Source organism: Podarcis melisellensis (assembly GCF_964234715.1).
Source record: "Podarcis melisellensis genome assembly, chromosome: 5".
NCBI classification, from domain to species: Eukaryota; Metazoa; Chordata; class Lepidosauria; order Squamata; family Lacertidae; genus Podarcis; species Podarcis melisellensis.
In genome coordinates, this window is record NC_138537.1 from 50,350,921 (window position 1) to 50,365,884 (window position 14,964).

General features: G+C 46.9%; 1 protein-coding gene across 3 annotated transcripts in view; it reads left to right on the forward strand.

The window, feature by feature from the left end:
• The first annotated feature begins 2,256 nt into the window (after nt 1-2,256).
• Nucleotides 2,257-14,964, forward strand: part of ATRNL1 (attractin like 1) — a 515,103-nt gene continuing 502,395 nt past the window's right edge. For 2 of the 3 annotated variants that reach the window (XM_081912145.1, XM_081912147.1), the window contains exon 1: nt 2,257-4,026. In XM_081912145.1, coding sequence (XP_081768271.1) covers nt 3,722-4,026 — 305 coding nt within the window. In that variant the 5' untranslated portion in view covers nt 2,257-3,721. The remainder of the gene's footprint in view (nt 4,027-14,964) is intronic. The other variant, XM_081912146.1, reaches the window with a different exon arrangement.

Genomic DNA, 14,964 nt, shown 5'->3' on the forward strand with positions numbered 1-14,964 from the left:
AAGCTCATTTGTCGAGCTCATTTGTAGCTCAATATATAATCTTAAATTAACAGAGTCACTGGTTTCACATCACTTTTTAACAGCAGATAGTTATTCAGTGGACTCAATCAGGTTTTATTTAGAACAATTAACAAACTGCACAGCAGTACAGGACTGAATAATTTTCCTCAGCCCCCAAAGCATAAGTCAAATGATAACAGTATTTTTCAAAGGTGTAAAATTATTACTAGGTCGAATTAATCTCCATGGCTATGTACTGAGACATTTTTAGGTATACTGTATGAAAATGGAATATTTACAGTGCAACCCAAAGCATATCTTCTGAGAAGTCCCACTGAGTTAATGGAACTTACTCCCATGTAAGTGGAGATTCCACTGCAGCCTGAGGCACAATTATGTGGAAGTTAAGTCTCACTGGTGTTTAGGATTGCACTGTCAATCTATTAGACCCAAGGTTTAAAGCTCAATCTTGCATTAGTTAACCAAGATGTAAGTCTGCATGCATTAACTTGGGTTGACTCTAGTAAATGTGTTTAGGATTGCAATCTTGCAGTGCAGTCTTATGCATGTCAACTCAAAAGTAAATCTGAAATCAATGAGATCTACCCCCAGGCAAGGGTGCATAGTGTTATAACAATAGCATACAGTACAATTTTCTTTCTTTCAAGGGCTGCATTCTCTCAAGAGATAATTCTGCTGAGGGCCAGAAGTTGCTGGTGGAGCCAGACACAAGTGTTCTCAATTAACTAATCTAGAATACAGTTCTGCTTCATTTTCACCATGGCTACCTCAGATTAACATTTCCAGCCCTATACAAGTCCACTCAGAGGTAAGTCTAACTGGGTTTGATGGGCAGGGGCTTGCCTCTTTCTGAGGTCATTTTTGAAGTAACATACTTCTGCATACCTTGGGGTTTCCCCAGTTTGCTGAAACTTCTTGTTTGTTGGTGGCCCCATTTTCACTCAAAATGAATTGGCATTCTGCAGCCATTACAACGATTCCTGATTAATAGCATGAGAAAGATACACACTCCCTCCCATCCATCTGAACCATTTTTTTCTCAAACCAACAATCTGAATGCAGGCTACTCTGGTGCAAGTGGCTGATTACTCCTGACCAGAAATACCACTCTTAAAATTGATATTTGCCCTTCTCACATAAAGACAGTTCACTCTTGGAAAAAGAAGCAGAGTTTGCAGTCTCCATTCATTTACATGCTACCTCTGCATTTTCTGAGCACACTTGTAAAAGGTCTTCTCCTTACTCAGTGTAGGGTGGGCGGGCACCCTAGCATGTGTACAGCGCTAAGAAGGTGCATTCTTGGGGGTTTTTTTAATCCAAGAGGACAGTTGTCAGTTATTTCATGAAAGATGATCACAGCCCAGGGAAACGCAAGCCAGTATTAACTTATAAACTTGTTACTCTTTAGCAATTTAAAATCACCTATAATGAATTCATTATCTGATTCAGGTCCCATTCTCAGGTAAGCATACACAAGATTTAATATGGATTACATTTGACCAGGAAATCTGTGCAAAATCTGCTTGCTGATATGCAGATTGTTGAAATGTCAAAAGAAGTCAGTAGAAAATAACACATTTTAGAACAGTATTTAAAAAGTGCTCAGTCAACAAATATCAAAATGCTTGACCTGTATATATAAATGCTTACATCCTTTGTTTAGAGTAAATATTTGTAACTTCTGAGAGTGTAGTTTTAAAAGTGTGTGTAGCTCTTGAAAGTACTCTGGTGGTTTTCTTCAGAAAAAGAATGACAAGAGATCCTAGAACTGTCCTTTCGTGGAGCGGCTACTGTGCCTTCACGTAGCATCTTCACAGCAGGTAGACATTCAAAAGTTGAAGCCTACCCTGACATGAAGATATAGCAATGACGTGTGCAAACTCCACCCATTGAATGCAGCTGTTGAAGTCTCCCATTGGGAGCAGTACCGGGGGGGGGAGTAAATGCAAAGTACACTCAAGTCAACCAGACTAATAATAATCATCATCATTCTTGTGCTGCTGTTTCTCATCCTGTTTTTGTTTTAATTTTATTACCCTGAGTCACTGCGCTGGCAAAATATTTCTGAGAAAGCTCCCAGCCTTGCCTCTCCCCACCCCCACCCCTTTGTGTGCCTGCGTATGAGAAGTTCAGGAACTTGTTTTCTCCCTTGTTGGAAAAGATGACACGCTCTTCCGATCTTCCATGTGGAAAAGCGGCGGCGGCTCCCGCCCGCCTCCCGACCAAGTAGCGGTTTCTCTCTCCCTCTCTCTCGTGTCACGCTTCAAAGTGATGCAATGGAGCAATGCGCTGCGCCTTTAAGGGGGCTTCGCTGCTGCACATGCTCAGCTCTTCTTTGTGTGGTAGTTTCTCGGCACGACTCCCCTGCAAAGCTGTAGGGGAGGCTGAAGCAGCAGCGGCAGCAGGAGGGGAAACAGATACACACGGCGTTGCAATCCTTTCTGCTGCCTCCAAAAAGGCGGCGGGGTGACGCTCCTGCCCTTCCTGAGGCTTCCTTCTGGGGCGGCTGGGACAGGAACTTTCGGAGAGGGGGGGGGGGGAGAGGGAGGGAACCTGCCGCCAGCAGAAGCCTCTGCGCCTCCTCTTTCCCTTCACTTCCAGCTGGGAGCGGGGCTCGGAGCCCCCCAAACCCTTTCTCGGCGCAGTTGCTTCAGCAACGAGTGGCCTGAGGCGGCGGGGACGGAGCCGCGGGGAATTCCTGCTTTCTCCCGCGCTGGCTGAGGAGGGGCCTGGAAGTCCAGAGAGAGAGGGACGGCTCTGCACAGACCCGGCGGAGCGGGAAAGGGGGCGGAAGGAAGAGGAGGGATTCAGCCCCAGCGAGCTGCCCGCCTCGGAAAAAAGCAGATTACCAATTAGCCTTTTAAAAATGGCTGCTTCCAAACTGTCAGCTGGGACAGGAGGAGAGGGCTTTTAACTAAGCAAGCGCGCGCCCCTCGCACCATCTCGGCGGGGACGGGCGGGCGGGCGGGCGAGGAACTCGGGGCCCACTTGGGGCGGGAGGCTCTGAGGGGATCCTGAGGGCGCTTCTCTCAGCCGCACGCCCGCCTGTGGGAGGAAGAAGCATCCCTTCCACCGCCGTCCTTGCCCGGCTGTTGCTGCTTAAAGAGGGCGAGCTACAAAGGAGACTGAGAAAGGGGGGGTGCGGAGAGAGGGAGATATATATATATTGGGGGGGCGGCGGTTGAGGAGCAGCAGCAGCAGCGTTACCCTGAGTGGGTTGAACGGGGGCATGTCGTGAGGGGAAGCGACAAGGTCAGGAAGGAGTCCATGGAAGACGGAGGCAATGAGCCCTGAGGACGACGAGGAAGAAGAGGCGGGAAGGCTGCTGCTGCTGCTGCTGGCGTCGTTTCACCTGAGGGATAAACGGGAGGTGTTGTGAGGAGCCTGTGGACAGACGGAGGGGGAAGCAGGGCTTGGCGGTCTCCCTTATTTCGCACTATAGACCGAATTAACCAGTTCTCTTCAGGACACATTTTCCCCATCGGTCTCTTGTTTTGTGCTGCTTCTTTTTTGAGGAGGGGGCGCGCAGTCTCTGCTCCTCCTCATCTCTGCGTTCAACTCGCTCTCTCCCTGACCTGGGTGATGTTCCTGGAGCGGCGGGGCTTGTTTTCCTCCTCGTCAGACCTGCACAAGGAACTGGGTTAATCTCGCTTCCCGGCCCGCCCGCCCCCCTCCGCGCACCGGGTCCCGGCTCTTGCGGATGTGCTCTGTGGCAAAGATGCTGGATCCTTTGGGGAAAGTCCTGCGCAGGATAGGAGGCCCTCCTGTGATCTCTGGTGCCTGGAGACCTTTTTCTTGCTCCTCCTGCTGCTTCGCCACCCTTCTGGATATGCACAATTGGCTGCTTTTCTATGGATTACTGTACCTGGTGCTGTATGCCCAAGTCTCCCAGTCCAAGCCTTGCGAGAGGACCTCCTGCTTCTCGGGCCGATGTCTGAATTCTACCTGCATCTGTGACCAAGGCTGGGTAGGAGACCAGTGCCAGCACTGCCAAGGCAGGTTCAAGTAAGTGTCACCATCTTCTGATCATACTCTTTTCCCCCACCCCCTTTTTCCTTTTCCTGCTGTTATGTTTTATACACAAAGTGTCTTTGCAGAAGTACAAAAACGAAAGCCGTCTTCCAAGAATCCCTAGATCATCGTGTGCTTGCTTTTAATGAGAAGACAAGGAGGAATCTGATAGGGACTTTCCCTTTGATATGATCATGAGAGCGATAATTCTATCTCCCTGAAAAAAGAGAGAAAAAGTTAATTCTTAAGGTCTTTCCTTCAAAGCAAAGGTTTTTATTTCCTCTCCCCCAATACTGTTCATCCGAGTTCTCTCACAAAGGTGTAATATATTAATCTACACCTAACCCTGTTTAAATGCGTTTCACTCATTATCAAACTAGCCAGCTTTCTCTGAAGGTTATAGTAATCCCCAGTAATTTAAGAAACCTCGTCTGTTAAAGCTGAATGAGTGAGTCATAGACAGCAAAAGAGGATTGAAAATAGTGGTTTGGATGTGTGGTGCACACTAAGGACTTTGTGCTGTGGATATAAGTTGTAGTAGCTTGTTCATTTATATGAAACATGCTTAAAAAGAGGAACCTGTGCAGTTTTGTGGCTAGAGTTATGGCGTAAAGGTTAGTAATGCAAGGATTTCATCCCACTTCTGCTACTGATCTGAGCAGTTATAATAATAAGTTACCTTGTGCAGGTTCATTTGCTTCTGCATGCTTTCTTTTTGTGCAGTGTGTAAAAGTGGGAATCAATATTTACCTTTGTGCACTTAATTGAGATTTATAATTTAAGATAATTTTAACAGCTAGGTGTTAAAATAAGGCAACATGTGTGTATTTACACACACAATTTCTGGGCAGCTGGGAAAACCAGACATTAAAACAGCTCATCTGATAAGAGAGCTGGCTAGAATCCATATTTTACAGGAGTACAGTTTTTTGCTCATGCTCATTTTTATTGATGTACGTGGTGAGCTACTTGCTTGCTTGAGAAAGAAACATTCAGCAGAAAATGGGGGGGGGCATCAACTTTAATGGAGTATTTGTAAGAGTGAAAGTGGTTACTTAAGCAAGTTCATATTTTGATGACCAAGTTCTTGTTTGTCTTGTAACAATCCACAAAATAAGTTTTTCTTACTATGTAGTTCCACTCAGAAAGTCTGCATTTAGGGATTAGAATGTGATTCCTTCAAAACAGTTAATTTTATCTGAGTGTCAACTGCATTCTATTTTATACCTTAGTCTAAGTCTCTGATAATTTAAGACAAGTAAAATTTCCAGATGATAATGTATCCCTTAGCTAATGTCTACAATAATCAGTACCTCCAGTAATGACCCCCAGTAATAGGGGGATTTTCTTGGTTGTTCAGTATTAAAGGATTTATTCTTTGTCACACACAATATTTGCATGAGGAAAGTGAAACTGACAGAGGGAACATTACCTAAAGCTTGCTTGTAGAATATTGTAATGCTTTTTCCAAGTTAGCGTTGGGAATATTTAGCTGAATGTTCAAGGTATAATTCTCCATTAGCAGAAGAGTATTTTAATGAGGAAAACTTGAGGACTTTTGGTAAAGTATAAAAATAAACTTGCAAGTTTTTGTTTTATCTCTGTGTTGAATGACTTTGAAAGTGTTATTGATGTCATTATTGTTCTATAAATGAAAAATAGGTTTGGGTTTCTGTAAATGCTGTAAAGTTAATCTGAAAAAGAAGGGTTATAATGCACCTTTATTGTTGTATTGAAGTGTTTTTTTTATATAAGATACATCTGTTTCTGTATCTGAAGCATAGCAGAACAAACCACATACCTGATAAAGTATCTCACAAGACTTGAAGTTCAATTTATTTAAAATGTTTATCAATTGACTTTGCTCTAAAGGGGCTCAGGGCAATGTACAACAAACATATAAGCATAACTGCATAAACAGTAAAACCATAATCTTAAAAATAGATATTTACAACGCCTTAAAGCACTGTTTCAAATGTAGTTGCTGAGGATTAAATACTCAATGGTTATTCTACAAAAATAAAAATGTTTCAGTTGATGTCTGCAGAGTGAGAGTGACAATTCCAGAGTTCAATGCAAATTGTCTCCTTTGCATTGGGGGGGGGGGGAGATCTACTATGAAACTAATGATTCTTAAGCTTCAGGGCCCCTAATCCCAGGCGGACCCCAGAAGCGACTTTAGTCTGCATTGCTTAAAAATGTTGTGTCTGTTAGACCCAGTTTAAATCACATGATTGATTGATTTTTTTTAAATGTATATATTTCAACAATTCCAGGTTTGTGAGTCAGTAGCTCAGTAGTTTGTAAAAGTGTGTGATCTGTCATGGAACAACCCCAGTGAAGAAGATAACAGACCTTGTTGCTGGTTGTGAAGAGGCCTCCATGACAGTTCAAGCTTCAGGCTCCCAAAAATGTAGGTCCACTACTGGGACTGTGGATAGAGCTCTCCCTTGCCAGTCTTAAACTTAGTTGGCTGGTAATGGAGAAGGCAGTCTTACATACTGTATATTTGGGTCCTGATCCATTGAGGGCTGTATAAACCAGGCGCAGTAGCACACAAGAATCCCAAACAGATATATTATAAACTATATAAGGCACAGTTCTTACACTCTAAACCATGGGCAGGCAAACTAAGGCCCGTGGGCCAGATCAGGCCCAATTGCGTTCTGGATCTGTCCCGCGGACAGTCCGGGAATTGCCACGTGGATCGCCAGCGCATGCGTTCTTTCCCTCTCCCTCCCTCACATGGTGGCGGCGGCGCCTCCTCCCTCCCGGCTTCTCCCTGCCCTGCCTAGAGGAGGAAGGGGGCAGGGCTTTGTTGGGGCCAGCTGCAGCAGCGCTCGAGCAGCCGCCATTTTAAGCAGCCCCTCTCCGGAGCCCTTTTGTGCACTGCTCATCGTCCCGCCATCACCAGCCCCGGCCGCTTACAAGACAGGTAAGCAGCCACCAGGGCTCATGGTGCTTTTGCATCATTTCCCTCCGCCCCCAAATATAGTCCGGCTCCCACAAGGTCTGAGGGACAGTGGACTGGACCTCTGCTGAAAAAGTTTGCTTACCCCTGCCCTAAACTCAGCTCCCATTGCCAGGGTTGGTTAATTCAAAATATGACAGAGAAAAAGCCAAATTTGAAACATGGTTTAATTTTTGTACTTCAGGTATTTCCCAGATTGGATCATATGGCTTGATATAAGTTGCTATAAATTAAGGCTTTTGCTTTTAATATATTAGCATTGCATTCAGTTTTTTTTTCTAAAACATCCTTTGTTTGTGTGTGTTTAAAAGGCTTAATCGTATAATTTATATAAAAGAGCCCTAACTTAAATACATTGTTTTGAAGTGTTAATGTGTTAATTTTCAATGATGTTAAAAATATATAAATTTAATTTGTAAAGGTTTGTGTTTCTTGTATGATCTGTAAAAGAATTCAGTAAAATAAGACTCTTGTTCTTTCTTGATTCCTATCTTATATAATGTGAACCCAGAGGATATGCAGCAAGCTTAACTCATTGTGTAATGAGTGATTGGCATTAGCAAATGCTGCTGGTATTGACACCAGGGCAGTATCAGTTTAGGCAATTTGGGTGTTAATCTCATGTGAGATTTCCTCTCCATTCCTGAAAAACAATAACTTAGCAGGCAGACATCAGAAATGATTGATCAATCTTGGTAAGCATGTGTCAAAGTTAATTGACTGATTCCATGGTAACATAGCATTTCCTCTATAGGGAATTCGTTAAGATTGTAAGATTATTCTTTAAATGCTGTTCAGGGATGGATAAAGGATGAGGAATGTGATGGGACGATGAGCTGCTTGTGCGTAAAATGCAAGTCCCTCAGAGTTTGATCAGGTTTTCAAACCTCTGCCTGTGACGGAGCCCCTCCAGCATGGCTGCGTCAATCACTAGTAGAATCCGAAAGTGGCTGCTTTCGGAAACGTTTCCAACATAAAAGCTCCTTAACGGAAACACGTCGTCTGGCCTCTCGGCGTGACAGTTTCCGTCGAGGTGTGGGTGTCCCTATAGGAGGTCCTGAGACCTCCCCACTGGTTTCGCTTGAAGCGTCTCTGAGCCATCCCTCCGACTCACTTTCCCTTGGAGTTCTTGCTCGCCCTCTACTGGTTCCCTCTTCCGCTGCTACTGCTCTCTCAACCTCAGGGAGCCTTTGCACCTGCGGCGCTTTAGATGTCAGTTCCCTGACATCCACCTCCCCTCCAGGGCCCCCTTCACCCCCTCCCGTCTCCTCTCCTACTGGCGGTGAGGAGGTAAAACCCCTGAAAGAACCTCCCTCATCTTCCGACGTCGCGAACACTTCCTTCCACTTGTTGCTGTTCCTACTCTCTAGGTACTCTTCGTCATCAGAGTCCACTCCATCTTCCAACTCCGACTCCGTGAACCCTTCCATTTCCTCTTCCTCATCGGTGGTGCCGAAATACTCCCTCCTAAACCTTGCTATAGGCTGAGGTTTCCTCGGGAACCTTTGGTGGAACGTTCCTGTTAAAACCTCGTCATTGACTTCCTCTGCACTTACCCAGGTGTTTTCTGACTCCGGTTCCCCTTCCCACGCCACCAAATACTCCACCTGATTACCCTTCCACCTGGAATCGAGGATTTCCGCTACATGGTTGCGGCGTTCCCTCTCTTCCAAGGCTGGTCCCCTGACGTGCTCCCCTTCACGTCCCCCCCTGTATGGTGACAGTAACGACCTGTGGAACACTGGGTGCAATTTCATGTGGTTGGGTAATCGGAGTTTGAAAGCTACCGGGTTGACCTGCTGAATCACCTCAAAGGGTCCCAATCTTCTGGGCCTCAGTTTCTTACAACCCCCTTTGAACGGCAACCCTTGGGTTGACAACCACACTTGATCCCCCACCCTTATGGTTTCACCTTCCCTTCTGTTCTTGTCTGCCTGCTTCTTATATTGTGCCTTGGCCCTTTCTAAGTTGAGCTGGAGCTGCTGATGGATGGCTTCCATCTCTTCTACAAAATGTTCAGCCGCTGGAACGCTCCATCTCTCCCCTCCTTCCCCTGGAAATGCCCTGGGGTGACACCCGTAATTAGCCAAAAAGGGACTCATCCCTGTGGACACATTCTCCGCATTATTGTAGGCAAATTCTGCCAACGCCAACTTTTCGACCCAATCGTTCTCTCTGTCATTGACATAACACCTAAGATATTGTTGAAGAATGCCATTTGCCCTTTCCGCCTGCCCGTTGGTTTCAGGGTGCCGGGCAGTTGAAAAATTAACTTCCACGTGTAGCAAGCTCATGAGCTTCCTCCAGAACCTGGAAGTAAATTGTTTGCCTCGATCTGAGATCACCCTCGAGGGAGCCCCGTGCAACCTAAAGATATGTTCCACAAACAACTTCGCCGTTTCTTCCGCTGTGACTGCATGTGAGCATGCTACAAAATGGCACATCTTAGTTAACAGGTCTACTACTACCATGATGGCTGTTTTCCCCTTGGACCTTGGCAGATCCGTCATAAAATCTATTGATATCGCTTCCCAAGGCCGTTCTGGTGTGGGTAAAGGTTCTAATAACCCTGCCGGCGCCCTTCTTTCCCCTTTGGCTCGCTGACATTGGTCACACCCTCTTACATACTCCCTTACATCTTCCCTCACCTTAGGCCACCAAAATTCCCTGGTAACCAACCACATGGTTTTGTGTTGCCCAAAATGTCCCGCCGTGGGGCTATCATGCAACTGCTTGAGTACTCTCCCCCTCAATTCACCTTCGGGTATATACAGTGCCCCTTTGTAATACAATGCCCCATTTCTTTCCTCAAAACCTCCGGGGCTCTCGCCCTCCCCCCTGAGACCTCTGAGCTTATCCTGGGCATATTCATCATTTTCCGTTTCCTCCACCAGTTCCCGTTGCCCCACCAGCGCCGCCCCACACACCCAGCGGTCCTCCGGGATGACATGTCTCTCTTCGATCACCTCCTCCCCTTCCCAATATTCTGGTTTGCGTGAGAGCGCATCCGCCCTGACGTTTTCTGGGCCTGGCACATAACAAATCTCAAAGTTAAATTTGGAGAATTCCTGTGCCCATCTCACTTGTCGTTGGTTGAGCACTCGAGCTGTTCTCCAATACTCTAAATTTTTGTGGTCGGTGCACACTTGCACCTTGTGTTGTGCCCCAATTAATAAATGTCTCCACCTCCGGAATGCTTCGTGAATGGCAAGTAGTTCCCTGTCATACACCGTGTAATTCCTCTCGGACTTATTCAGTTTCCGCGAGAAGAATGCACACGGTCTCCACTCCGACGCACTCCTCCCCGGTTGAAGAAGGACCGCCCCTATAGCCCGGTCGGATGCATCTGTTTCCACTCTCATGGGTTTTTGTAAATCCACATGCAGAAGTTGTTCTTCCGAGGCGAAAGCCCTTTTCAGTTCTTCAAAGGCTCGATCCGCCTCCACCGTCCAAACAAATTTCTTCTTGCTGCTGAGGCAGTCGGTGATGGGCGCCGTCAAGTGGGCAAAGTTCTTGATGAACTTCCGATAAAAGTTCCCAAACCCCAAGAATCTTTGCACGTCCTTCTTGGTCTTCGGTGTCTTCCATTCCAGTACCGCTTGAACCTTGCCTGGATCCATGGCCAATCCCTTGTCTGACAAGCGGTACCCCAGGAATTCCACCTCCTTGGTATGAAACTGGCACTTCTCCAGTTTCACCCACAGCTGGTTGGCTTGCAGCCTGCCCAACACTTCTCGAACGTCCCTCACATGCTGTTCCTCATCTTCCGAATACACCAACACGTCATCTAAAAAGGCCACACAGTTCTTGTAGAGCAAAGGTCCCAGAACGTGGTTTATAAAAGCTTGAAAACAGGCGGAGCCCCCTTGTAGACCGAAGGGCATAACGAGGTATTCAAAGGCTCCCAAAGGGGTAAACATGGTGGTCTTCCATTCATCTCCCTTCCTTATGCGTATCAGATTGTACGCCCCCCGCAGGTCCAGTTTTGTAAAAATCTTTCCCTTCCTTACTCTGGTCAAAATGTCGTCAATTCGGGGCATAGGGAAAGCCAGGGGCTCCGACACTGCATTGAGGCCCCTAAAGTCACACACCAGTCTCGGTTTGTCTGTGTTCTTTTTGTCCACAAAAAACACTGGGCTGCCCCCCACCGCTCGGGACTCTCTGATGAAACCTCGCTTCAAGTTTTTGTCAATGAACTCCCTCAGCTCCTGCATCTCCCTGTCTGACATGGCGTACAGCTTGCCTACTGGGAGTTGGGCCCCTGGGAGTAGGTTGATTTGACAGTCAAAGGGTCTATGCGGTGGCAGTTTGTCTGCTTCCCTTTCGCTGAATACGTTGCTCAGATCTGCGTATTGCGGGGGCACCTTCCCTTTGCCCATCACTTCCATCCCCGCTAGGGTGACTCTGTCTCCTCCCGAGACCTTCCCCTCCTTGCAGTGTTCTAGGCAATGCGCTGACCCAAAGGAGACCACCCTCTGATGCCAGCCCACTAGCGGATCGTGTAGCGCCAGCCAGCTCATCCCCAAAATGATGGGCGCTCCTCCCAGGATGGCCACATTAAACGCTATCTGTTCGGTGTGCCTTGCCACTCTCATTATCATCGGGACAGTCTGTTGGCTAACTTCTCCCCCCAACAGCTCTCTGCCGTCAATCGTAGTCACCTGCAAGGGGTTACTTAAAGGGATGGTCTGTATCTGGTGCTCAGCTGCAAACTCCTTACTCATGAAATTACAGGAGCTGCCTGAATCCAAAAGCGCCTTGACCTTTAGTGGGTGTCCGTTTGGCAGTTCTAGTAACACCTCTATCACTAAAGCAGGCCTGGGAGGTTCTGGCATGGGCACTTTCATTGCTCTTTGGCCTGGCTGCTGTGCCCCGACGGTGGCAGCCAGGCGTTGGCTTTTACTTGCTCCTTGCTTTCCTCTTCCTTTCCCCCAACAGCTCCTGCCATCCCTTGCCATTCCTTTCTTTGTGGGCAGACTCTGGCAAAGTGCCCTGGCTGTTGGCAGAGATAACATCTCTTGGCGCTCTTTCCCTCCTTCTTCCGCCCTTCACTGGGATTTGAAACTGCGCGCGCCCGCGCTGTTCCAACTTCCATCGGCTCTGCCGGCGGGAAAGATGGCTCTGGAATGTCTGGAATGCGGAACTCCCTCCAACGGTCTCCTTTCCCTTCCCGCCTTTCCAAAGCCCTCGCCTCCTGGCGCGCTCCTATGGCCAGCGCAGATTTGGTTAATTGGTCCATAGACTCCGCCCTGGGCCCCCGGGAAAGCTCATCTTTGACGGTTGAAGAAAGCCCCTCTTCGAAAAGCATTTGGATGGGCTCCGCCGATAGGTCCCACCCCAATTTATGAATCAGCATAGTAAATTCAGTCCAGTACTCACGGACAGATCTGCTTCCTTGCTGGCAAGCCATTAACTGCCTTCGCACCACCCCCTGCTCAATATCGCTGGAAAACATCAGGTCCATGGCACGAAAAAACTTCCTCGTGTCCTTTAAGATCTCATTATTCGCTGCCATCAGGGGTCTAACCCAATCTTTCGCCCCGGATTCGAGATGGCCAATCACATACGCCACGCGCGATTCCTCGTCGGGGAAGTCATCAAACTGCAAGTTTAGAGCGTATTGCATCTCTGTTCTAAAGGCATGATAGTTCCTGGGATCCCCCCCGAATTTCTGCACCAATCCTGGTACCTTTCTGGCGAGCGGGGTGGTTTTCTCCTTTCCCTTTTCTGCATCCTGAGCCCTCCTCTCCTCAAGCCTCGCCGTTTGCAGCGCCAACTGGATCTCCAACGCTCTGTACCTTTCTTCCAGGCTTGGACCCCCTCCAGCTGCTCCTGCACCCCCGGTTCCGGCTGGGTTGCTCATGATGCTTCTCTCTGCACAAGCTGGCTTTCGGTGACTTTCGGATTGCTGTGATGGGACGATGAGCTGCTTGTGCGTAAAATGCAAGTCCCTCAGAGTTTGATCAGGTTTTCAAACCTCTGCCTGTGACGGAGCCCCTCCAGCATGGCTGCGTCAATCACTAGTAGAATCCGAAAGTGGCTGCTTTCGGAAACGTTTCCAACATAAAAGCTCCTTAACGGAAACACGTCGTCTGGCCTCTCGGCGTGACAGTTTCCGTCGAGGTGTGGGTGTCCCTATAGGAGGTCCTGAGACCTCCCCACTGGTTTCGCTTGAAGCGTCTCTGAGCCATCCCTCCGACTCACTTTCCCTTGGAGTTCTTGCTCGCCCTCTACTGGTTCCCTCTTCCGCTGCTACTGCTCTCTCAACCTCAGGGAGCCTTTGCACCTGCGGCGCTTTAGATGTCAGTTCCCTGACAAGGAAGAAACAACTAGGGGTCAACTTGATTTTTTACCATAAAAATAAGCATATCTCTATTAAACTATTAGGCTTCCAGCCTCTTGTTTTTTCACAGCCAAAGGTCAAACGAAATTAACCTTTCCAAAACAGAATTAGCATTAGCATAGCACACAAATTGCAGGGAGAGAACCCTCCATTGGGCAGTACCTTTATTGGCACAAACCAAGATGTCACAAAAGTATTACGTACAAGTTTTTGAATTCCCAAGAACTCTTTCTTAGGCAAAATGTAACGTAAAAAAGGAGTTTGTGGCATTTTGACTGGTTACAATAAAGATATTGCCCATCTGTGGATTATGAAGTTTACTCTTATGGACTAACACAGCTACGTGTGTGGGTGTGTGGGTGGGTGTTTGCATGATAAAAGAAAGGATTTAAAGGGATTTTGAAGAACATAGACATAGCAAACATACTATATATACTATATGCAGGTGTCTTTACTGCGTCTGGTGAACTATCAAGATTTTCTGATATTAACTAAATAATATTGTTTTTCCCTACTTTTGCTGTTGTTGCTTAGATCAGTGGTTCTTCGTGTGTGGAGCAAGGAAAAGCAGAACAATATAAGCTGTGTTTAGGGTGGGTGGAATCTCCTCCATGATCTCTCCATGTGAAACTTGCTTAGAAATGGAAAGCAAAAGGTTCCCTTTCCCATCGGTTTAGTATAAGCTATTTTCTATCTGGCATGTTGAAATCTGGTGTCAGGCAGCAGCAATTTTTAGTTCATGTTTTCTCTAAAATGCCTAAGGACCTCATTCTGCCTGCTATTATCAGCTTGCCCTGAGGCCACTGCAGTTCCAAGTACTAGGAAATATACAAGAATAATGGGAGACAAGTTAAAATTACAAATTCTTGAAGAATACTCATTATAGCAACATAAAAACCAATGCAATAAAATGGTAACAGCCTACTTACCGGTATTAAAAGCATCAAGTGAAAAGGTGATAGAAACATGGATGCACATAGGTATAATAGAAACTAAAGCAAGCTATTAGACTCAGTGAGTACCCCTGGCCACTGTCGCCCCATGATACCAGAGTCAATACAGGCCTGTAAATAAGTGCCTTGCCATTAATCAAGCACAATTTTTATCACCCAAGTTGGATAACTGTGAAGGATGCAACACCTGCTTAGAGTTAAAAAGCATGCCTGCGCCCATGGGCATAGCCAGGATTTTTGTTGGGGCAGGGGCAGGCTTTTGTAGGTGGAGGGAGAACCTTACTGAAGTATTTTTATTGATTTATGGGGGCAGCTGCCCCCTACCTCCATTTGGCTATGCCCATGTCTGTGCCTTACACCTTAGCACCAAACCCTAAGGTGCCCCACTTACCTTTCATGGTGTGAGAGCCACACAGAATTCCATTAGCTGCTCCACTGGAACTGGCCACTCCTGCAAGAACCCTTTGAGGATCTGAAAAACACTGAACTCCATACCTGTTCTGCAATAGTTTGTTCAAGTGGCAACTTTATGACCCTGTCTGCCTCAGTCTTCCAAGATTTCATAGCTCTACTGGCATAAACTCCAGTTCCTTCCAGGTCATTAGGGTACACTCCTGAAAATGTGTCATCTGGTTCTGTGACAACACCATTGGCAGTGCCATGCT